This window comes from Cuculus canorus, chromosome 10, assembly GCF_017976375.1.
Source record: "Cuculus canorus isolate bCucCan1 chromosome 10, bCucCan1.pri, whole genome shotgun sequence".
Taxonomy (NCBI): Eukaryota; Metazoa; Chordata; class Aves; order Cuculiformes; family Cuculidae; genus Cuculus; species Cuculus canorus.
Genome location: NC_071410.1, coordinates 7,614,359 through 7,638,813, shown reverse-complemented (window position 1 = coordinate 7,638,813; position 24,455 = coordinate 7,614,359). Strand labels below are relative to the sequence as shown.

At 42.7% G+C, this 24,455-nt stretch overlaps 2 protein-coding genes across 22 annotated transcripts in view; one reads left to right on the top strand and one right to left on the bottom strand.

The window, feature by feature from the left end:
- The window catches only part of FHL1 (four and a half LIM domains 1), a 30,353-nt gene extending 22,505 nt beyond the window's left edge, over positions 1–7,848 (top strand). For 4 of the 6 annotated variants that reach the window (XM_054075229.1, XM_054075231.1, XM_054075232.1 and 1 more), the window contains exons 2-6: positions 3,680–3,861; positions 4,547–4,724; positions 5,212–5,381; positions 5,940–6,126; positions 6,872–7,848. In XM_054075229.1, coding sequence (XP_053931204.1) covers positions 3,706–3,861; positions 4,547–4,724; positions 5,212–5,381; positions 5,940–6,126; positions 6,872–7,029 — 849 coding nt within the window. In that variant the 5' untranslated portion in view covers positions 3,680–3,705 and the 3' untranslated portion in view covers positions 7,030–7,848. The remainder of the gene's footprint in view (positions 1–3,679; positions 3,862–4,546; positions 4,725–5,211; positions 5,382–5,939; positions 6,127–6,871) is intronic. The other 2 variants (XM_054075230.1, XM_009562496.2) reach the window with 1 other exon arrangement.
- A 1,680-nt stretch (positions 7,849–9,528) lies between these two features.
- The window catches only part of MAP7D3 (MAP7 domain containing 3), a 46,621-nt gene continuing 31,694 nt past the window's right edge, over positions 9,529–24,455 (bottom strand). For 8 of the 16 annotated variants that reach the window (XM_054075213.1, XM_054075218.1, XM_054075215.1 and 5 more), the window contains 10 exons: positions 23,112–23,257; positions 22,608–22,738; positions 21,788–22,032; positions 16,764–16,899; positions 16,187–16,367; positions 14,936–15,040; positions 14,622–14,675; positions 13,723–13,810; positions 12,790–12,988; positions 10,479–11,683 (listed from right to left, as the gene is read on the bottom strand). In XM_054075213.1, the coding sequence (XP_053931188.1) occupies positions 11,374–11,683; positions 12,790–12,988; positions 13,723–13,810; positions 14,622–14,675; positions 14,936–15,040; positions 16,187–16,367; positions 16,764–16,899; positions 21,788–22,032; positions 22,608–22,738; positions 23,112–23,257 (1,595 nt within the window). In that variant the 3' untranslated portion in view covers positions 10,479–11,373. Of the gene's footprint in view, positions 10,051–10,478; positions 11,684–12,789; positions 12,989–13,722; positions 13,811–14,621; positions 14,676–14,935; positions 15,041–16,186; positions 16,368–16,763; positions 16,900–21,787; positions 22,033–22,607; positions 22,739–23,111; positions 23,258–24,455 lie in introns of those variants that run through there. The other 8 variants (XM_054075216.1, XM_054075220.1, XM_054075219.1 and 5 more) reach the window with 2 other exon arrangements.

The window sequence follows — 24,455 nt, the reverse complement described above, 5'->3', positions numbered from 1 at the left end:
GTGGTTCCAGTGTGTCCTTAGTTACACGACTTGGCTATTTTCATGACAGCATAGACAGGCTAGGGTTAATATATGTGGAAGCTCTGGAAAGCTAAGCATGGTGCAGCTGGAGGGAGAAGAGGTTATTATGACAGAAACATCTCCAAACCCATGACATACTGCCAACGAGACTCTAGAAGATGTATTCATTTTTTTTCAGAGCATAACAAATGTTCTATCTACCTTCTGTGAGAGGGGACAGGACAGCTTAGGGGAACAGCAGCAGGATACTACATGTGTTTTCCCCAGGGCAGCAGAGCTTTTAAGACTCCACAGACATTTGCATTACTCTGGGAAAACGATCTGGTTGTTCCAGCACAGCCACCATTGGCTGCTTTTGGGGCTGTCATGCCCGAGCCTCTGGGTGGGCTGCTCCTGTGGGAGGATCCTTGGAGATGGTCTGGCTGATGCGGGCTCTGAGCATGGCACGGGGGAGCAGAGGCCGTGAGCAGCCACCACGCTTACTGGGACAATGGAGTCAGGGCATCCTCATTCCGGGCAAGGGGATAGAGATGCCTTTCCTGGGTCCGGATCAGGGATGATACTGCTGAAGGTAGAAAGCTCCTGGAAAAGCTGGAAGCAAATTCATGCCCTGGCCTATGTATGAGAGGGGCTTTTTGGTCCCTGCGATGGCACAAGGCAGGCAGAAGCTGGCACGTCTGCATGTACATCCCAGGCCCAGGGGCTGCTGGGCTCAGTGTTAATTGTCTGTGGAGCTCCAAAGCTGCTGTGATAAGCATGTCTCACGTTAGCACATGATGTGTTCCATGGGAACACAGGATTATGTTACTCCCTGAGCCATATGTTCACGATTACATGTTCTGGTTGAAAGTAACCCTAAACCTGAGATCAGGAACGTTGCGATACCATTGCCCCTATGCACTTGCATTTCTTCTAAATTAAACTCACTTGCTTAAAGCTTCACAGAGCTGGCCGTGGCTCACATAGTTTCCACGTTTCCCAGCTGTTTGTTTGTTTCATTTACTTGACCCGGTACAAACACAACCCTTGGCGTAGTTGTCAGCAGGACATGGTCATCTCCTGACCTTGGCAAGGCAGTGTTTCCAGATCTTGGTCCCCCCAGAGTGCTGTGATTCCTGCCAGCTGGACCTCCAGCCTACTTCTGTAAGCTTTAGGGGAAGGGTGTGAACACAGTCCCCACTTCTGCTGCAGCATCTCTGTGCGATGCTCCTCTCCTGGACTGTCTTGCTTTCCAGAAGAGAAATTCTCCAGCATGTTCTGGTCTGAAGTTAGCGAAACAAAGAAGGGGTAGTGAGATGACTCTTGGATTTTAAAAGTTCCAAAGTGACAGTGTGAGTCCCATCTCCTGTGTCCTGTTCCTCCTTGCCTTGCAGATAGTACTGGAGAAAACCAGCAGGGTCATGACTAGTGCCTACAGCATCTGCTGCTGCTTCCACCCATCCGGCAGCTTCCTGAGCCCAGGGATGAGGCACAAGAAGAGCTCTGAAATAGCGGCAAAATGTTTGCAGGGAGGTAGCTCCCTGGCTCTCACAGCTCGCTGCATCAGGGCTGCTGGTGGTGTGCGAAGGCAGCTGCCACCCCTCTCCTCCCGCGGCGGTGCCTGGGCTTGCAGGGCAGGGCTGTGCCCTGGTCAGGATCTGTTGGGTTTGATGGGCGCTTCTCTGATGAGATGCGCTTGCGCCGGTGCCTCTGCTGTAAAGCTGTGCTGTTTACAAAGAGGGCAGAACCATCCCCAGGGGTTCCTGTGCCAGCGTGGGCACTTCTTGTGCTGACAGGCTGAGCCACGCGGTTGGTGGTAAATCTAGAATTACGGGTGTGGGCAAGCGCCCAAGGAAAAAAACTGTGTAAACAGGTCCTCATGCCGTAACAACACGGCAGCGTCCTGCGGCCAAGGGTGAGCCTGATGGGCTCCCACTGCCCCTCCCTTGCCTCAAAGGCACAGCCAGGAGCGACGCACCTTCCCTACACCCCCAAAAACCCAAGACCTGTTTTAGTTTATAAAGATGCTGTGCTGAGGGTGGATGAGTGAGGCCATTGTGCCACCGAGCCCTGTCTGGGGCAGGCGGCACGGCAGCTGCCGAGCTCCAGAGCTTGGTCTGAGGTTGAGCCTACGCCATGGAGGTGCCAACAGCCTCCTCCACCACACAGCAGGAAGCAGCAGCAATTCCAATGGCCTCACTGTGTCCTTTTCCCTTTCTTGGCCTGTGCTGGCCCTGCAGCTCCATCAGGGAAACAGTAATTAAGTTTCCTGTTGGCAGCCCCCATTGCCAGACCGCTGCCGCGCCTCCTGTCCGGTTGGTGATGGTGCAGAAAGTTCAAGGCTGTGTCCTGGGTTGTTGGCTGTGCAGAAGAGACGGCAGAGATGGAGCTGCGACTCTGGGACTGCCCGGGCTTGTACAGCCTTGCCTGAGCTTTTGCAGTCCCCTCACCAGAGCGTTGTTGGCTTCTTCTGAAGGAGGGCGTAGGGAAATGGAAGGAGCAGTGGCCTGGGAGTCTGAGACTGGGATGGGTGGATGTAGGCTGGGATGGGTGTCTGGGGAGAAAGCATGAGTGTGCACCTCTGGCCAAAGTGGAAAATCCTCTGGTCAAAGCCCTCACACCCACTAATGTGCTCCTCCCTGGCCACAGTGAAACATCATGCCTTGGAGAGCCCTGCTGGCACAAACTGAAGGACGATCTTTAATGTAGGGAGATCTTTTCTTGTTTTTTTCCTTATGACTTTATTTGTGAAAGCCTGGTGAAAGGAGGAGAGCTGGAAGCTGCACAACTATCCAGCACAAAAGGCCTCGGAAGGCTGCAGCTGGCTGTGGGCTTAGGCTGGAAACATGGAAACTATTTTCCTCTACTTGTGGTTGGTGGTGACTTCTGCGCACAAATTATGCAGCACCTCAGCCAGGACCTCGCTGAGGCCAGCAGCGGACCTGACTGTAATCAACCAAGTGGCTCTCAGAGAGCAATTGGCTATCATTACCCTCGCTTGACATGAAATATGTGAATAAGTCCTAGCATCCTTCGTCTTAAGAAATGATGGGGAAAGGCTGGTGTGAGACTCTCCTGACCAGCAACCTTGCTCCCAGTGGGTTGGATCCCAGCAGGCAGCAAGCTGTGGTTTTGTGCTTGGCGAGAGCTCATCCTGCCTCTCTGTAGGCAGAAATCTAGCGCACATGTCTTGGATGGCTATTAAGGGAACTGAAAATATGTTACTAATGCATCGCTATGCTATCTGTAGTGGTAAATGCAGGGCTTTTAGGAGGCAGGGCCCGGGAAGGGACACCTAAGCTGTCTTCTTTAGCAGGTGTACAAGTTTGTGATTGCTGTGACCAAATCCAGGTTGTCTACTGCACCCAAAGTCCCTGAGCGTGACGGTTCATTAGCTTAACCTACACCCTAAGGACAAAGTTGGTGGCACCTGGAAAATGCCGATGCAGTTGGTAAAGAGCTGTCATGTTTCATGTACTACTGGGCTGCTCAACAGAAAAATCACCCTCACAGGGTTGGCACAGCTGTTTTTTCTACCAACAAGCCCTAGAGGAGGGTGATGCCACCATCTGCCTATTGCTGAGCCATCTTCTGGATACTTCTCATTTGCACAGACCCGAGAAGGTAGAGCAGTTGTCAGGGCTTCAGTGCACTAACTTCACCCTCTTTCCTCTTGCAGGGCCTGGCAGTTACACTGTAGGCACCATGTCGGAGCGCTTTGACTGCCACTACTGCCGTGACCCGCTCCAAGGGAAGAAGTACGTGCAGAAAGAGGGCCGCCACTGCTGCGTCAAGTGCTTCGAGAAGATCTGTGCCAACACCTGCATCGAGTGCAAGAAACCCATCGGAGCTGACTCCAAGGTGAGCACTGAGCAGTTAAATGGGTGGTGAGAAGAAGACAGGCAAATGCTGATAACCCTCCCGTTTGTTCTCCTGGCTCTGCTGTTTGTGAGCTTCTGTGTGAAAAAGTTCTCTTGTGAGTCCTCTGGCGAATGGGCCGTGTACTGTGCGGCACCGCAGCAGGGATGCTCGCTATGGGCTGCTTTTGCACAGGCACTAATTTCAGGATCTAGAATTGGCCACATGAAATGCTGCAAATGCAGAATTGTCCTGAAGAGGACTGCAGGTAACCTAGCCTGAACAGGGCTTGTAGAAAACCCATCTTCTGGGCAAAGCACTGAGCAACCTAGGGTCTAATTTTTGTCAGTTTGTCAACTGTGTATTGCTTCATGTTTATGGCAATAATAATGTACAACTGAACTTGACAACCAGAGAAGCCCACACTTACAGAACTTCAACTCTCGAAGCTGTTGAAGCATCTGGTGCTACTTTGAAAGTCCAAAGTGAATGCGATTGCGTTAGTGAATTTGGTTAAACGTTCTTCCCTTCGCAGATGAGCCGCACCTCCAACTGCTGACTGGAAATGTGTGTAGGAACTAAGAAATCTTATCCTCTCCTGCCAAGACTGATGAGAGGGTAGCCTGGTTTTAAGGCTCTTTAGCCAGAGAGAAGAGCTTATTGCTCACTCCACTTCTGTTTGTTCCAGGAGCTGCATTTCAAGAACCGTTATTGGCATGACACCTGCTTCCGCTGCTTCAAGTGCTACGCATCCTTGGTCAATGAGCCCTTCATGCTAAGGGAGAACAACAAGGTTTGGTGTAGCAACTGCACTGCCAAGGAGGATGCGCCCAGGTGTAAGGGCTGCTTCAAGCCTATTATTGCAGGTACTGGTGCCAATGATATAGAAATGACTGCCAAGTTCTGCTCTCGGCTAAACCCACAGCTATTATCAAGCCGTAGCGGCTGCAGTTAGGAGTATGGGCTTCATAGTGGAAGGCTGGAGCACCATAAAACGGTGTAAGTTTTGACTGCTGCTCTTACCTGTCCATTTATTCAAGTGTTGAAAGGCTGCTTTGCAGTTGAACCTCACGCGGGTAATTCACCTTAGTAGTTAAGTCTTAAACCGGTTCTACCAAAAACTTTGCTCTGGAAATCAAGGTCCACTTTTCAGAAAGGCTCAGGCTGACAAATATCTTAAGAAAATCTAGAAGTCCCTGGTCAAAATCAGACACAGGAATTAACAGCTCATCCCTTGTCCACATTACAATTGACTCCTGGCCATAGGTATGGATAGGCCTTGCCTTGTAGGTACCTCACATTGCACAGGGTGGGGAGTTTGTCACACTAACAACTTATTTCTGTCTGTTGCAGGAGACCAAAATGTTGAGTACAAGAAGATGGTCTGGCACAAGGACTGTTTCACTTGCAGCCAGTGCAAGCAAGTGATTGGATCTGGGAGCTTCTTCCCCAAGGGTGATGACTTCTACTGTGTCTCCTGCCATGAGCATAAGTTCGCCAAGACCTGTGCTAAATGCAAGAATGTAAGTCCTTCCACTTTGCAAAGGCAGCTGTCAGAACTAGGCCCCACATGTCTCTTGGAAGCTAGGAAAGTAAACCAGTAGACAGATCAGATCAGGCTGGAGCTTCACCAATGCTTATGTTCTCTTGGAACATACCTTCTGGAGATGTTGGTGGTATGTAAGAGCTAACAGATCCTGCACAGTGCAGCATCTAAGCAGGGACTATAGGGTTATCTGATAGTAACCCTGCTGAAAGTAAGTAGGCACCAGCCTTGCACTTATTTTGGGATGGTTTAACCTCTCTAGTAGGTATTGTGTGTTCAAGCAGTAACACGATGTTCTATAAAAGAGCTGTCTCAAAACTTCTGCAACTGATTAGTACAGAATTGCAGAGTTGCTGCAGGTAAAATAACCTATTATGAAAGCTCTAAGCATGCAAGAACTCAACTGCTGCACCACTTTAATGAAAACCTTCTAGAGATCTTCATGACAAAGCCCTCCTACCCTTCACCCCATGCCTGCATCACCTCTCTTCCTCCTCACTGATTCTGAAACACATCTCTGCTCATTCCCTTCCAGCCCATCACTTCTGGAGGCCTCACTTACCAGGAACAGCCTTGGCATTCAGAGTGTTTCATTTGCTCCAACTGCAAGAAGCCACTGGGTGGGAAGCGATTCACGGCTGTAGAGGAAGAGTTTTACTGTGTGGAATGCTACAAGGAGTGTGTTGCCAAGAAGTGCGCTGGCTGCAAGAATCCTATTACAGGTATGTTGGATTAAATGCAGCTTGAGGGCAGTGGGTGCTTAAGGTCAGAACAGTGATCCCAAAAGACAGGCAGCGCAGAGGCTGCTAGCACCAGAAGGTCTAGTACCCTAAGCCCAACCCCAGCAATTCATGAGTCATCTAACTATAAGCCATGTGCTCTCACTGCGTGGCATCTTTGGTAACTGAGCTCTTCACCATTTGCATGCCTCGAATTTACCTTCCCACCTATATCTTAGGCTGGGAAACTCAAGTCTAAAAAGAGCAGTGTTTTATTGCGCAAAGAGACATTTACTTTGCTTCTGATGTATTTTACACGTAACAGTTATTGGATTACAAAGCTCAGCCCTGAAACGTGGGCACCGGTCCCATGAGACTTGTATTCCACTCTGCATTTTAGAGCATGGATCTGAGACTGTAACAGCCTCTAAAGCCCAACCCCTCCTTGCTATCTTCATCTTTCCTTCAGTGTCATTGTTTCTTGGAGAAAGGATCCAAGAGAAAAAGCTCATTGCAGAGACAAGCCACACAAGCCTTAGGCTAAGCTGCCTGTTTCTCTAAGAGCATTAATACTGAGCAGCAAACAGTGTGGTTCAGTTGTAATTTTGGCTCCTCTCTTAGCACACAAACGTGGTCTGCAAGACTACAGAAGCAGAGGCAGCAGTAAGAATGGGATCTGCTGTTTGGTGGGCGAACCCAGCCAAGGGAAAAGCTACTATCGCCGTCCTATAATTGTTTTCTCTCCTAGCAGGATTTGGAAGAGGAACCAGTGTGGTTAACTACGAAGATGAATCCTGGCACGATTATTGTTTCAAATGCACAAAGTGTGCCCGTGGTCTGGCCAACAAGCGCTTTGTTTGCCATAATGGAAAAATTTACTGTGCTGAGTGTCCCAAACGACTGTAAGGAGCAGACAGAAACTGCCATAAAATGGATTTTAGAGCCCTGCTTTCCAAAACAGTGCTGGTAAAGGAGCAGGTTTTTGCATGTTAAGAATTACAACTTTTTCCATTTTAGTATAAAGTAGCCTCAGTATGCTGGGTTTGACTTTTGAAGCTCCTGCAGTACAAAAGCATGTAGTGTTGCAAAAATCTAACTTTGCTTCCAAGTAGCTCTTAGTATAAAGGCTTGAAATGCCGTTAGGTTTAGAGGTCCACATACTCTGTTATCTGTGTGTGGCTTAAACTAAAACAAAGCTAGTTTTAAACTTATTTGGTATACGTTTAAGCTTGGCACTTAAATGAAGTGGGTTTGAGAAGGCATGCACCTCAAACAGAGATGCAAAGATTGCACCCAGGATGAGAGATCCATTATTATTCAAGTACATTACATACATCACACCAGTAACAGCAGCTCAATAATATATACCTTAGCTTACTCTACCACACCAAATTGCAGCACATGTACGGAATGGCTTCATCTTACCTATAACAATGTTTTGGCAGTACCATTTAGCTTTAGTTAAGTTTCCGTAAACTTGTTTTAGTCCTGACTTCTGCATGGTTTGCCCAAAAGTTTTGCTCATCAGCTTTTTTTACATCATTGTTTAAATGAGGCTGACTATATACAATTATTAATGCATTAACAAGGAAATCTTTCACCTACGACAAAATGCACGTGCATTTAGAAGTGCCTTAAAAATAGCTCAGGCAACAACAGCTCTCCTATCATGTCAGTGTATGGTTTATGATTTAATAAAAATGAGACTAGTGCCTGCCTAGTGTCCTACAGTCTGAAAAAAACTGTTTTTTCCTTCTGCCATCTTACATAATTGACACCTCACAGCTCAGCTCCTGCAATCAAGTCTGACACATTGACCCTGGCAAAGTAAAGAGTCAGCTGTTCTGCCATAGCCCTCTTAAACACCTGATGACCAAAGCCACAATTTCCATAAACTAATTAATTTTTTTTCAATATATAATTGACACTGGACCATCTGCCAAGAACAGCCTATGTGAAAAAGCCCTTTGGAGAACGTATGCATAGCCACTGTCCACACACAGCAACCCAAATGCTGCTTTAAGGGTTTTTTTTCACAACAGTACTTGATACCACACAGAAATATTTATCAACTGGGTGTTGTTCTAGTCATTCACAAGCACCTGCCAGAAACAAAGAACACTCACAAGAAAAACAAAAGGCAGCATCTTGCTGTATTCTTGACAGTCACCACTCCACTGTGGCCACGGAGCACTGACAGAACATAAAGATGCTACAAGCAAAAAAGCAAAGGCTTACAGTGAAAAGCAAGTTAAAGAATTCAACAGTTAGGAACACGCCATCTGCATGTACAAACACAGCAAGATCTGAAGGTGTTAGTACCTTCCCAACCACACAAATTCAACTGCCAAAGAGGCTGTTAGTCTGGGGACTCTGTGGAGTGGAGTAGCTGGAGCCGTAACTCAAGTTGTAAGAGTACAACTCAAGGCAGGTCAGCACGGCAAGGGGTTGGAGACTCCTAGTAAGGTAATGTTTTAGCATTACAGAAATAAAGCATTGTTCAACTGCAAAGTTTATTTAACAGTGTGCATATATTTACATCGAGCTGTAACAGACCAACAATATCAGCACAGAAAAAAAATATCGGCATCTTTCTTGTTAGAATGATTGTCTCTGCCGGAATGAAACAGCTATCGTACAGAAATACATTTTTCCTTTTACCTAAGGCACTGCGCTAAAGTCTAAAACAGTTCTGCCGTATTCTGAATAGCACACAGTGATAGTAAGAAGGCTGAGGGTCTCCTATTGTAACCGCAATGTTGACGAAAGAACACATTTAGTTCCAGCAAAACCATTTGCATTTAACCACTGAAAACACAGCTGCCATTTGGATGATTCATTTGAAGTACAAGCCAATGATTTATGGCAGGATTTGAGACAGCTACTCTTTAAAGTAATCACTTACCCAGTATATCTGTTACAGGAGGCATAAGAACGAGACTGCATTATTACTTTTAGTAGCAATTTTCTGGAGGTGTTTAGTTAATCTCTTCATACTGTAAAAAGCAGGCAAGTTTAGGTTAAATAGATTACTTAATACAGGCTTTAGGGGAAGGGGAATACATATGCAGTCTGCAGCCACTGTTACAAAGCTAGAACAGGAACATTTAGAATAATTAACATGAACAAAACATGACTTCAGTGGTCTAATACTGTTATGTACACAATAAAATAATACTTCCATGAGTGTAGATAAATAAGTAATTGAAAAGAAAAACATTTTTAAAAGCATGACATGTTATAAACTGCACTAGAACAGACATCTAGGTACTCAACATTTTTGTAATGTATTAGTGCATATGCTGTAAAATGTTCTGATGTTTTCCAACAGATAAAAACGTATTAGCAATGGTATAACACCGCATTTTGAAACTGCCAATATTGTCACAATAGAAAACAAGGGACTTTTCTTCTCCATTCAAAATTGAAGATATTCAATTTTGCAATTTTAAATAGCACAAGAACCAATAAGTAACAGCATTTTGCTAGAACATTACAAAGGCTGTTCAGCTCTAACAAACACTGAACGAGTCTTTTATTTCATCAAGTGCCATTTTAGGAATATGGCTACGTGGGCCTCCCGTGGCTCATTGCCGCACAGAACACTGATATGAAAATAACAAGACGACTCAAGCAGGTTACTTTAAAGTCTGTAAAAGGGAAACAAGTGATATTCGAACAAGGAAATCTTATCTAACAGCTAAACAAATGGAAAAGGAACATCAGCACAACGGTTTCCCTGAAATGTTTCAAGGTGCAAATCTGGAAGTTTGTCATCCCTTCCCTGGTGTATTTTTTTTTTGCAAACTTGAAGATGGATAAAGGTAAACAAGCAGCTTTTCAAAACAAGGCCTTCGGTTGATAACACTGAATCTGAATCTGATTGTACTTCAGTAAATCATTTCCAGGTCTCTAGTGTTCACAGTTCTGTCCAAAGAGCAAAGAGAAGAAAACATGTAACCATTGTAACTGCATGTATGTCACCTATATCTACCATCACTGTCAGAGTCTACATCCAGGGACTGAGCACAGAACCACTTGGTTACTTACGGTCCAAAACCAGCACAGCAGCTTTTCATTTTTTATTTACAAATATTAGTTATCAAAGTTATGTACATAATTCTTAAACCATGTTATGTCTAAACGTTTTCAAGTTCAAGATGAAAAGGCAACGTTTTCTTCCCTAGAAACTTAGCGATTTTGATCGGAACAAAATATGATCAGCAGTATCCCATTAAATATGTTCAATTCCCATAACCCAGTTAGTCGTGGCCTCAAGGAAAGTATCAATAAGTCTATGTCCATGAGACTAAAATTCACAAGACGCAGAGTGACAGAGGAGACTCAGGAAACAGTTCAGTCTAGAAAAGTGCTACACTTTAATCAAAAGAAATGCTACACGTCAATTAAAGAAAATGTAGATGGTAAGTCTTGTTTTTACTGCTACCATTCATTTCAGCTGTTCACGCAGTCATTTATCTCACGGAAAGAGATCTCCTGCTGTGAGGACACGTCCATTTGGGGTTTAGCTCCAAGGCCAAGGAAGTTTGGTCTTACATAAACTTGCTTACTGAAGCCTCTCTGATACACTACGCTGTACTGCACCAGGGTTTAGCTTCTCAAGTACATGTGGCTTCAGACACGGCCCTGCTTCTTTCAGAATGTTCTGTGTGTAGCTTTACTTGTCCCCAAATCTAACACAACTGTCTGTGAAACTTAAGGTTGGCATTACCCACCTCAGTGAGCTGAAAGACTACTTTAAGTAGAGAGGAGAGCTAACGCCTTGTCAGAAGCCTGAGACCTGTAAGACCACGCAGGTCACCATGAAAAAGTTACAGAACGTGCCTAGGAGCGGAAAGGTCTTGTCTGTAGAGTTACATCAGACACCTTTTAAACTGTTAGTATCTTCAAAAGTAACACGTGCCATTTAAAGACATCTTAGAAGCCTATAAATACAACGGATGGGCTCGAGTGCTGGTAGGAAATATAGGAGCTTCACAGGGGCTCTGCTTTGTCTTTGGAAGAGCCTGAATGTTGAGCCTTAGCTGCTGTTTAGAGCAAGTCCCTAAAAAGGCATCAGTTGGTGACTCCTCTTGACAGAACGCAAGTTACAAACACTAAAGAAAGAGCTTTTCCTCCGGTCTATAGATTGGAAAAAGTGCCTTGAAAGTAAGAAGCTGAAGTTAAGGCAAGGAGAGTAAAAGGCAAGGAAGTTAATTACCTAGCCAGAGGAAGAGACAGATAGGGAAATCAGCTTGAATTACCTGATGAAGCATCTATAGGTTTGGTCAATGAATTCACTGCACCATCTTCCTCAAAAGCCAATTTGGGACTAGAAGGTATTGTAGCAGCATCATTCAAGTTTTGATTACAGTTACTAGCAGAGATGCTTTCCGAGCTCAGCTTGGTTGACTTGGAATATACTCCAACGTCAATAAACTCCTCAAAAGTCCATGAACCAGATTTTCCATTAAGATTTTGAATCAGTCCAATTGTATGATCAGCTTCATTAATACCCAGCTTCACCGAGTCATCGATAACCATTTCTTCTGCAGGATGGCTAGAAAAAAATGAATGGGTACTTGTATTACAATTTTGGGATGCTTAACCTTTAGATCCATTACAGGAGAGCCAATTAGCAGCCTGCATACTTTGCAAAGCACTGAACATCCTGAAGGGCATTCCCAGACAAGCTCTTCCAGCTGCCACGTGGGATCTCCGCTCCAAAAGCCAAAAGGGAAGAACAACTCACCAACATATACCCACTTCTTACTAACTAATAGCTCTCAGGTAAGGTCTGGCTCCAGAAATTTGATATAAGAAAGCAACAATCTTAAAGGCCGCATCATTAAAACTCTGCTTCGGTGGTCTGCATTTTTCCTTTCTTTTCCAGTTAAGACTTTGAAAACACAGGCCTGAGCCTCAGAAGACTAGCAATATTTAAACAGATTCAAAATCTAAATCAGAGTGATCAAATTTCATTCATTCTTAAGAAAATATTGAATATATCTTTATATTCCATCATTGGCGGAATGAGATGAATTTATAATCACTTTAAAAAAAGAGCTCACAAAGTAATTTCTGAATCATTAACATTCAGATGAGCAAACGGAACAAGCAGCAGAGGACAGATTTTTCAGCAGTAAGTGGAAATGCTTTCTGTTCAAAAAGATAAAATTTGAACTACTAAATTAATTGCCACTAAGGGAGGCTTTTGTGTTGTATCTGGTGCTTCTGCACCACTAAAACTGTTCTAGTGCTTTCTATAGAGTGTCCTTCCTTTTCAGTGTTGTCCCCCTCCCTCTTGTTTAATGTTTTGTTAATGAAAAGAACTGCTAGCCATTTCAAGGGAAAAGATTTCAAACCAATACTGTTCAAGTAACGCTGCCACGTGGCTTGCTGTCCCTCTCACAGCAAAGTCAGTACTGTTAATAAGGTGCCATCTAAACAAACAATTATCCTCAACTAACTGCCTCTGCGTGAAGCTGTAAACTGACGGTGTGCACATGCCACATGCCTGGAGGAAGCCAGAGAAATACCACAAAGCTAGTGGGCTGCAAAATTTGATGCAACACTACATACAGCATGAAATTTAACCATAGAGAGGGATTTCTTGTGTGATGGATAACTGCTCTGACAGTAAAACAGCCACCTGCACAGACTCACCTGGAATCCTTTAATTCAGTAACAAGCAGAGACCCATCATCACTTTTCAAATCGCTTCCATTCATAAATACTTCACCGGCCTTCAACTCTGACAAATCTTGTTCCTCAGATTCTGCAGAGATCAAGCTATGCACAGTCTCTAAACAACCTTCTGCCTCCCCCTTCACTTCCTGGAGTAAGTCAACACCATTTAGCTTTCCTGAATGTTGGGGAAAAAAGAAAGAAAAACTAAAAAAAGAGCTTCAGTAACAGAACTGCTGTTCTAAATCAATAAAACACAAGAACCAAAACGACCTTTTCTATCCAAAACTCAGAGCCCTTGGCTTTGATACAATAATTTCTCTATAGACAAGTTGCCTCTAGCAACATGACATTTGTTTTCTACCTTTAAAAATATATCTGTAAATTGAAAGCATGCTGCCTGCATTTCACATTCAATTTTTGCATTTAATCACTGCCTGTCTCCTGTGGTAAGGAACAGGCAACGATCCACTCTCTGTTCATGCAGAGAGCCTCCTTGGCACTTCTAGGACTTGTGTCTCACACCACCACAGTGTTATTAAATGACTGACATTTTTAACAATGCTTCGACAACCCTGGGACACCGACTGCCTCTTGCACCTGACTCATCAAGTTTCCAGGGAGCTGGACTCTTCTCCCAAGTGACAGAGGTCAGGATAAGGGGGAATGGCCTGAAGCTCCGCCAGAGGAGGTTCAGGTTGGATATCAGAACAAAATTCTTCACGGAAAGAGTTACTGGGCACTGGAACAGCTGCCCAGGGAGGTGGTCGAGTCGCCTTCCCTGGAGGTATTTAAGGAACGGGTGGATGAAGTGCTGAGGGACATGGTTTAGGGAGTGTTAGGAATGGTTGGACTCGATGATCCAGTGGGTCCTTTCCAACCTGGTGATTCTATGATTCTATGATTCCTTACCTGGCTGATCAGTCTTCTCAAGACCCAACTCTTCCTCTTCTTCAATATCTTCTCCCTCCATAACCTCAGAGACAGACTTCCCTTCATTCTGCAATTGAATTGCCTGAGCGTTATTTAGAATACTCAGTACCACCTAGTGCTTCACAAATGGTTCAATCCTAGCGCCCGTGCAGGACTGTTCTGTGTTCAGCCTTAAGGTCATGCTAGGCCAGGGGCTAAGAGACAACCAGATCATCCGGCAACAATATGCTCTGCTGAGCCACAGCATGTAAAGGAATGTGTGGGACCCACTTCCATCCCCTACCTATGAACTATTCCTGATTTTCTTCCCCTTCATTTCTCTAAGGGACAAGCTAAATATGTATTGATGTTTAGCCATATGAAGACTTGGGTCTTTGAGTGTTCAGAGAAGAACGACGACTCCTCAATATAATATGCATAACTGACCACAAACCTTAGGTCACTACACTAAGAAAAATACATCCAGTTTACTGTAGCCATCCAAGGGGCATCCAAGACTTGCTGTAAGCAAACAGATGAAGCCAGGAATTTAAGTTTTCTGTGGAAAAATAGCCCCCGTAGAATGCACGCAGTTTAAAAAAACTCAAAAAATCCATTAATAACCAGTGTGGGTTTTTAGCCAATCTCCAAGTGATAACACCAGATCACATTGCTTCTATACCTCTTCAACAAAAACGCAAAGACTTTTGGTCAGAACAAACCAAGCAGATGAATGTGTGTAATGGGAAGCTACTGAAAATTATTCTGGTGCAGCAGAACTTTGCACTTCACATGGAAGCCAGCATGAGTAAAGATAACAGAGGAAGACAGGACACAACGCAAAACCTTTTCTGGGAAGGACCTATCCTGGCATTATACAGATCCAAAGAAAAGAGTACCTTGGATTCATTTTGATCCGGTTTTCGTGTTCTTTTCATTATTTCTTCTATTCTCTGTTAAAACAGGGAAAATATTTGCAATGACACACAGAGCTTTCAGCGTTCTGGGTTAAATTTTCATAAACCTGAATTTATTTTCATATTTCATAAATTTACTATACTTTCACCATTTCTAAAGTTCACACGCCAGAGCTGGCTTGTTTTAGAGAACACACTACTTCTATTTCAATGCATTTGAGACTCTTTGCCTGTTTGGTTTAATACCTCAACCACTATTTAGGCTGAAAAACCTCTCTGCTTTCAAAAGAGCATACCTTCTTCCTTTCAAGCCTTTCCTGCATGTTTTGCTGCATAATTCTCTCTCTTTCCAGCCTCTGTCTTTCAACCTCCTCTTGAGCTTTTGCTTCAGCTTCTTCTTTCTGAAAATGAAAGAAAAAGAAGAGAGCACCCTCATTGTGCACCCTCAGTGCACAACTCATTCCAAAGAGTGAAAAGCAGAGCTGTCAAAGATTCAGTCTCAACACAGACAGGACAATCAGACAGCTGCTATTTAATATAACCACACATTGCAGCTAAATGCCAATTACCCAGCTACTGCCATGAAATATGTATTACTATGACATTCAGAAACTGATCTGAAAAGAATAATGATGTCCATAGCTATGCTGCGATCACACAAATGTTCTGGATATTCTTGAGCTACTAAGGGTTCAAACTATACTTCAGGATGAAGATTTGTCTAAGAAGGACAACCTATAATGTAACAAGAAAGCAGTAAAATTCTAAATGTAGCAAGGTTAACTTAAAAATCTTGGCAGTCAGGAATTACTACCAAGATACCTGGAGCTGAGCATCTTCTGTTCCTCTTACACTGGAAAAATTTTTCCAGTATGATTGGAAAGAAGATATAAGCTTAGTTAACACTGAATTATAGTCATAAACTTAAACATTTTAAAGATTTAAAATTTTTAAAGAAACGTTCAGACATGTCAATGCTATCTGTAAGATACAGCTCTTTAAACATAAAGAATTTCATTGTAAAACTGCTTTAGTTTTTGAAATTAATCTCACTTAAAGAAAGTCCACTTTCTGCAACAGAGCTTCCTTCAATCAGAAGGCTGCCATTATAAAGGTACACAGATATAAGCTTTGGAAGACAATTTAGCAACTGGAAAAGTAGACTTGGAAACACTACCAGTTTCTTTTAAAAAAACTGGAACAAGCCAGATGACCTTCCAGACAGACCACCCCTTATAACCTAGAGCAGCAAGCTGGTAAAGTGAGCTTAGTACAAATACTTTACGTATGCAAAATAAGACTAAAGGTGGCCAGAAGCCTAACTGAATTTATCAAATACTGGAAAAAACCAAAACCACACAGAAAAGAGCAAGGAAAGGACTTAAGGACATTCTGAAATCCATCCTGGACAGCATGAACTCTGCTTTACATCATCCCTGACAGAGATTTGTCAAAACTGTTCTTTGAAAGAAAATCAAAGACAACCCCTTGAAAACATGTCAGCAGCTTGCACGAGGAACACAGCTGGACTCTACAGATAAGCAGACCTGGTGCTGAAGCTCTGCAAGCTTTTCCTGCTCTTCCTGTTCTCGGCGGATCCTCTCCTCTTCAGCTTGTCTTTGTTGCTCTTCATAAGCCAGTCTCTTTTCTTCCTCCTGTTTGCGAAGCTCCTCCTCCCGATGGGCTTTTTCCTCAATTGCTCTCTTGGCCATTTCTTCTTCTCTGATTCTAGATACAGATTACCGATTAGCCATTTCTTTCATTAAAAGTATGCATGCACATGAGACAGACTAGGAAAGCAATAAAGTTCTAAGTCATCCGATCACAGAATAACTGCAGAAAGATACTTTCTGGTGTTGATTTAGAAATGCCACCACGCAGACCAGTCAAAGGAACTACGCAGTACATATATATTGAGGTACAGGTGATATGTAATGATGATATGTAATGATACACACAGCACCCTGTCCTCTTTCAAGTGGTGCTATTGCCTGTCCCTCCTTCGAAAACTGCATTAAGATTTATGGTAACTTAAATTAAAGCTTAGGAAACATACACAGCTGGAGCGTCCACTCCACCATACCCCACCACTGAAAGCATCCCTTCCATCTCCTGAATTGTTACCTTTCTTCTTCCTGTCTCTGAATTCTTTCTTGGTCTTCACGCTCTCTTTGCTCCCGTGCTAAACGTCGTTTCTCTGCCAAGATTTTAGCAGCTTCTTCAGCTGTGGTGGTCCCTGCTACTGTTTTGCTACCTGATTCTGCAAAGGTTAAAAAAACCTGCTGTTAAAAAGCCCCAGTAACTTAATTTTAAGACAGACGTTCTCGCTGTGAGATGAGATTTTTCTTTTGGCCAACTGACTCCCATCTCTTTCGCTCAGTGCTCATCACTCAGCAAGCACATCCTGTATCTAAAGGCCCACAAGAGCCAAAGGGGAGTCTGGAAGAGATGCAAAACCACAATATCTCACTGACACCAAAATAATAACAACTCATTTCAACTACACTGATCCAGCCTCATTCCAGATGCTAAAGTAATTCTCCAGTTACCGTAGTACTCAAAAACGTATTTCTGAAGACATATTTATTCTGTGACACTTAAAACACTTAAAATAAAACAAAAAAAGAATACTTTTTTAGGAAATACACTTAACTTCCTTCTAATAAAACTGAACGCACATGGACCAAAAGAAGAAATATCGATTCTTTTTATTTCTCTTGTTTCATTACCTTAACATTCATGCCTTTGTAGTTATAGAGTATGTTAGGGTGCAAATAATCACCATTTTAATTTGCCCCGAGGGTGCATGCTAATGACTTCAGTAATAACACATTTCTACACATTTTAGCAACAGATCGATTTCCATGTTTTCATGGAGATCCAAACAGCTCCAAACACCAGATTAATAGATATTTGTACAGTCCTGCTGTTTATGTTTCTTTATGTCCTGCCTAGTATTACAGTCAGAGGTATTATAAATTATATATTTTTTAAATTACTATTATTTATATAAATTATAAATTAAGATCATGAGAAAAAACCCCACCCTTGCAATCCAGTTGTTCTCAATGTATATTGAAAGAACTCTGACTTTTATCAGTCATCCCCACTCTCTAGAAATACTACTGTTTGGGTATGACTAAAGAACTGATCATGTGAATATTCAGAGAATTAGCTCTTGGGGTTAGTAGATCAATAGCATCATAACATAGGTGAGAACCTGCCTTTCTTCTTTTTAATATTTCACAAATCAGCACATACACATTTGCTTAACATTTATAAAGCCTTCAAGCCAAGGTAATTTTAATGAACAATGACACCAGGGTTTGATCAGTTATTTTCCTTCTGATCTAAAACCAAACAATTCAAAACACAATGCCATCATTAGGAACTTTAATACCTGAAAAGCTGCCTAAGCCCCACAGACACGCAATTATAATTACCAGCTGCGGGGCACAATTACACAGACTACACCCTCAGCAGCTGAATCACAGCAGTGTTTTGTGCACAAAAATTGTTCCTGCAGTCCTAGGAAAAGCATTCCGGCAATGACGGAGTGCAGTCACAGAGAAGCCTTCTGATCTTTAGATTTATTCAATGCTCAAACACAAGCAGCTTCCCAGGATGTATATGGCTTCTGACTTGGGAAAAAGTGCAGACCTGGTATTACAAACAAGAATCAGCTATGACACCTCCAAATCTGAACTCAGTTAGAAGGGTTTCTCCTCCTCCTCATCCCTGAGCAGGATCAGCACTCTGCAGTTCTAAGCAGCATTAGCAGGATCAGCCTACCTGACAATTGCACGTATCAAGTGCTGTTCTTCCTATTTTCTGTAACTTTTTTTTCATTTAATGAAAAGACAGGAGGTTTCATTTAACATCGCCAGCAATCAATCGTTAAGAAATCAAAACACCTCTCTTCTCCTCTACCACTAAGGTGTCTTGCTAGTTTAAACGAGTCACTTTTCACTGCAGAGGCCATCCTCTAATTCACACTAGCACAGCAACCAGCGCTGCAGTCTTATTTTAACAGTACTGGAATTTCAGTTGTATCAAAATTGGTTGACAATTAATGTCAGGTTTAACCTATTTCTTTCCCCTCAAAACTGAACCTAAGTAAGACAACAGAATCCTCAGCAAGAAGCCTAAAGGTTTTAGGGTTTTGGGTTATAGGTTTTAGGGTTATAGCATTATAATGACAGCTTCAAATATGATGAATTATCTGATACCAAAACCACGAGATGAAAAATAGTCACAAAGATTCAGAACATCACAGGTATGGAAACAGCAGAGGGCATGAAAACAAAAAAGCAGGTATGAGACCTCAAGTCTTTGGAAGACCTTCCCACTGCATTTTCACTTTTGAAGCTTTATGGATGATTTTCACATGGTTACTTCAACAGCGCATTCGTCTCGATGCACCCCTTGTGCAGCCTGTTTCCACAGGGCAGGATATGGGACTTCCCAACGTGATTGCTAACACACACTAAGAAGATACTTCCAGCATTTTATACTCAGCTCCATTTTCCTTGTCCTCCCACTGTCATTCCCGATAAGAACTGTCTTTTTCTCAAAGGACCTTTTCGTGATGGAAGGGAAAACAGGCAAAAGAAATATCTCAGAAGAACTATAAAATGCATCTACGGGACTGACAGCTGACCTGGTGGCCTTACTTAAATTCTAGCCCCTGGGTTAAGAACAAGGAAGCCCTATTAAGATACTTGCAGCCATCAGGAATACAGACTGCTTTTAGGCAGTTCCTTTTCCGCAATATTTGGTTGCCAACTGAGTAGGAAGGACGCGGAAGATCTGCAACTTGAGAAGAGATGGAAGTTTAACCTCTTCCTTTTCTCAGAGGTGAGATGCTAGAAAAGTTATGAATTTGACAAGGACCAACTGCACAATTTTTATGCACAAAAAATAAATCTGTAGTTTTTTTTTTAGAAGACAGAAGACTATTACACAGATTTGCCGCGTGAGGAGAAGCCGGTGTCAGTTCCTTACTGGACTGGTTTTTTTCCAGTTTGACAGCATGAACTTAAAAATGCGTGTGTTGTAGTATTAGCTGGATGGAAGGTACATTCCAATACACTTCAATGCAAGTCACTTATTCACAATTAATCTAGGAATCATATTCCAAAGCCTTCCCTACCCAGATACAAAGTGAGGCTCCTTGATAGTTTATTACCTATCATCATGCATAAGGTGAGAGCTCATGAAAGGAGCACTTCTTATGCTTTAAGTTGAAACAAGCCTTTTAACTTTCAGAGAAGCTGCGAAAGTCTGCTGCCAGAAATGACAACTGCTCCAAGTCACTGAAAAATAAAAAGTGTTTTACTGCAGAACAGTGTATTTTAGTAGGATGACATAAAAAAAAAAACAAGACAAAAACTTAATTGCCGTCTGTCAGTAACAGGCAATCAAGTTCAGTTTGAAGGAGCAGAGATGGTATGAAGATACAAGTACACAATGCTGAAATTAGGTTGAACCTACAAGACCTAGAGACTGATTTGCAACATGGCATTCATTGGTGTGTTCTGACTTCAGAAACTGTCTGGAATATGGTATTGCACCAACCCACGGGGTGAACAGCCATGTAAAATGGAAATGGCCTTGAAAACTGAAGGCAAATTTTTCATGTTGAGAATAAAGATTTTGCCTTACTTAGCAATAATGCAGCGTACCAAAACATTCAAAGAGAAATGAAATCATCTCTAGGTTAAAGAACATGGCCACTTTTTCCTTGTCTTGTATGTGTCAAAGAAAAAGAGCTTCACCCAGCCCTGCTATGAACCTCTAAAGATTACTAGCTTGGAGATCAGCAAAAAAATAAAATGGAAACAGGTAAGCTGGGTTAATACAGTTCCAGAAGTCAGCGTGGACAGGAGACAGATGGAGCATTTTGAGGAACGAGGAACTCTGTTCCTGTTCCAGAAGAACTGGAAGATACAGAAACACGTTGTTATGGAGGTTGCAACCAACCAATGACATTGACTACAATTGACGATGCCTCCCCTGAGGCATGCAAGACATTTATCACAGTGATGTAGCACATGGAGGGACAGACATTCTGACTGCAAAAATGAATGATGCAACATTCAAGATGGATGTGCAGCTTCATACAAACATCCACATTTGACTACAACATCCAGGCTGCCTTCTAGAAGAACATATGCTCAAAGAACTGTACCATAAATGAGTTCTTCCGCTGACTATTTCACATCCAACATTGAGCAGTTTCAGGAAGAGCCTCGGAAATAAGAAAAAACTGCAGCAGCTGAGGAATGCACAACAGGAACCACACATGCAGTAAAGTGCAGAAAGCCTTTGTTCCCACCTTCCTTGTGTCTGAAGGATTTTCACCCCCAGCACTGCCCACTGGCTGTAGTTTAAACTCCAGAGACCCCTCCTTTTCCTATTAAGTCTTCCCCAAGTCCTTCCTCACAGGGAAGGGCCTACCAGACCTCATCAGAATGCTCTTCCAGATTCTGTTCTGGAGATGGCAGATGTTCTTCCAGTAAGAGGCTGTGCTTACTTGGCATGATGAAGAGGACTCGGAGACTAACTGCTTATCCAGCATATGACTCTCTACCAAGATGACTTCTCAGTGTGACCCACGCACTGACCACTTCTTCCTGAGGCAGCAATGATTATATATTCACTGGAATTGAGCCTGAGGCAGGCTTCTAGCTTTGTGAAAACTGGCTCCCAGACTGCGATGCACTAATAGTGGATTTCGCCCTCCAAGGAGGTCTCCACACAAGAAACTTTTGGAACTACCACTGGACTGAAAGACCTTTGTATCATTTAACTACTGACTTTGCAAACTTTGCAGATCCTTCCTCTAGCACGGCTGAAGTCCAAAGGCAAAGGGGATTTCTGCTTTTATTAAAATTACAGTACAAGCAATGATATTGAAACCTCTTGACTTAAAACTTCAAGTCAAATAAACTGACTACTGCAGTAAAATCCACACCCAAAAATTATACCACACATAATTATCGCATAAATAATCAGCAACAAACAGCCTCTGCCCTAAAGCATCCTACTCTCCAGTGGTCTACATCATGAACACATTATTTCACCAGTCCCAGCACAGACTGGAGATATCTCGAGTAAGACTGTGTCAGTAACTGAGAAACACTCACCTTCTTTGGTCTTTGTGCTAGCTGCTACAACATCCCTGTCCAAGGCTAGGGAAGCACCTTGCTCTTGCCCTGTTCCTTCTGTGATCTTTTCCTTTGGTTTGCTCTCTGCTTCAGTTTTCTTTTTGGTAATGTTTATAACGCCTGGTGTGAGAGGTGGACGTTGGATGGGTGCCGGTTTAGAGACTGGAGTAGGAGATGGTGGCCTTTGTTTCGACACGCTAGGTGAAGGTGGGCGAGTCTTCTGTCTGTTGCGAAGTAAAGAATATTTTTCAGGGCTAACACTGAACACTTTAAACAAGCAACTGAAGACAGTTCACTTTTGTTAGTTCACATTATGCATCCTGCTTTTAAAAACAAATCCACCCACAAAATTTTGGTGTCTTCCTCATAAAACTCAAATACAGGATTCCAAAATACGCTGGGCACCTGGATTCGCTACCTGTGGGCTAACATCAAAACAGGCCTGCTAGCCCAGACCTCCATCTATTCCACATCAAGGATGAAGCCTGTGATCACAATCCAAGAAACTTCCTACACTAATACCGGCACATCAGCTTATTCAGAAGCTCACATTCCTGTTGGCTCCAGTGCACAGACTGCACAGAAAACCAGCGTATTTTGTCTGCACAAAAGAGACAAAGTTCAGCAAGAGCTGCATTCCTACTGTGGAAAGGAGAAATTGGATCAAAAACGAAGCCCTTCTTTGTAGAAACATGGCATAATGTAGGTCATCCAAACTCTGGTGGCACAGCTATCTTCAGACACAAAGTACCTTTCATCTTGTTCAGAATAATAGAAGATATTTAACCTAGACACACACCGAACTGCAGAAGGTGATGGAGGATGCTTCACCAAATTAGCAGGAGAAGGGGATCTTCTAGGGGCAGACACAGATGGTGAGGGAGGACGTCTTAGCCCAGAACCTGGGGATGGTTTTTCCGCCTCCAGTTTCTAAGAAGAATCACAAAACCAAAATAATGCTCACCGTCTAGAAGAGATTACAGGCAAAGGAACTGCTAGCACAACACACACACAACTTCTCAGCAAGACGTACTTTCAATTCCTTCGTGTTCTAAAATACAGGCCCAGTCAATATGCTACCTAAACTAAACTTTGGGAACCATAAGCAGTAAACAATAGGCCTTTAAGGTACCAGAGATATCAAGGACTATAGAATCCTAATTTGATTTCAATACTGTGGTTTTTAAGCAAATGCTATGAAACATTTCAATAAGAAAGAAACCTCTTGAAACAGGATCCCACCCTGAGCTGTTCCAAACCCCCAGATTAATACAAACCTAATTCCTGTGTATTTTCAACAAACCTGGGTTGAATCTGGTGAACTGGCATCTGATGAAGATACAGAGGACTTCAATCTGTCGATGCTACGACTGCGCACGGGCACTTTAGGAGTTGGGACTGGGGAACTGATGGAACTGGCTGAAGCTGAACGAGGACAGAGGTGAGATTCTATAAAAGTTAGGAATTTGACAAAGACAAAACGAGAAGCAAGTGCATAGCATAAGAACAGGAGAAAAGGAAGAGGGAGAAAGAGAGAAAGAAAGATTGTATGTGTTAGAAACTGTACAGAGAAACACCACAGGCAGTGCACTTTGCAATGGCTCATGGACACAGACACCAGTACCACACGATTAGTACTTTGGAAGCAACAGCACCAAGAATAAAATCATTTTGAAAGCAGCAGTCTGAAGTAAATAAAAATAAAATGATTTTCCAGACGTCTAAATTCACACTACACTGTTACTTTAATTTTAGTGAAGCTGCATCTGATCACAAATACTTCAGTTTTAATGGCTTAGCATCTTTCTTTACAAGTTCTTCATGACAGGTTCAAATTTTAAGCACGTTTCCCCCCATACTCAAGGAGGAAATCTTCCCTGTTTTCAAAGAGCAGATATAAAGTAGCATTATATTAGGAATCTGGGCACTATTTTACAAACTTGTGAAATAAGCAGTTGTGCAACATTTTTATTCTAATTTCCCTCTCTGACCCCTTTATTACTATATTCACATTAGCAAATCAAATAGGTGGTGTAAAAGAAACCTATCAAGACACAAACTCAACTGTTAAACTAAAATACCTCCCCTACCTGAAGTGTCAATCTCTATTTTATATGTAAGATATTGAAATAAATTGTATTCTCTAATTACTTCTATCACTAACATAATAATAGATGGATAAGCACAGATGAAAAATCTACTCTGAAATTAGATTTTTCTAAAGTCTGAAGAAATTGTGACAGACGCCAGCACTTAATTTTGTAACTTTATGGAAAATACATTTTATTTCTATATTTACAGCATTTGCGCAAGAATTGCATTCTGTTTGTGCACAGTTTGTGCTAAAGCACAGGTACGTTTCTACTGAAATGAAGGAAGTACTTCTAAGTATAAACTGATAACAACGTAGAAGGTATCTTTTAATTCAGCAATAGTGAATAAGTCACATGCTGTCAGTAACAGTGAAACAGGTGGTATTTCCCCACATGACATGAACTGAAATATTCATGGTAAAACAAAAGCAGCACATACATAAATGTGTGCAAAAACGTGACCACTGATGTGGTAAAGTAAAAACTGATCATCACACAAGGGGAGCAGTGTAGAAACGTCACCAATACCAACAAGGACCAAGTTAAGTGGCATA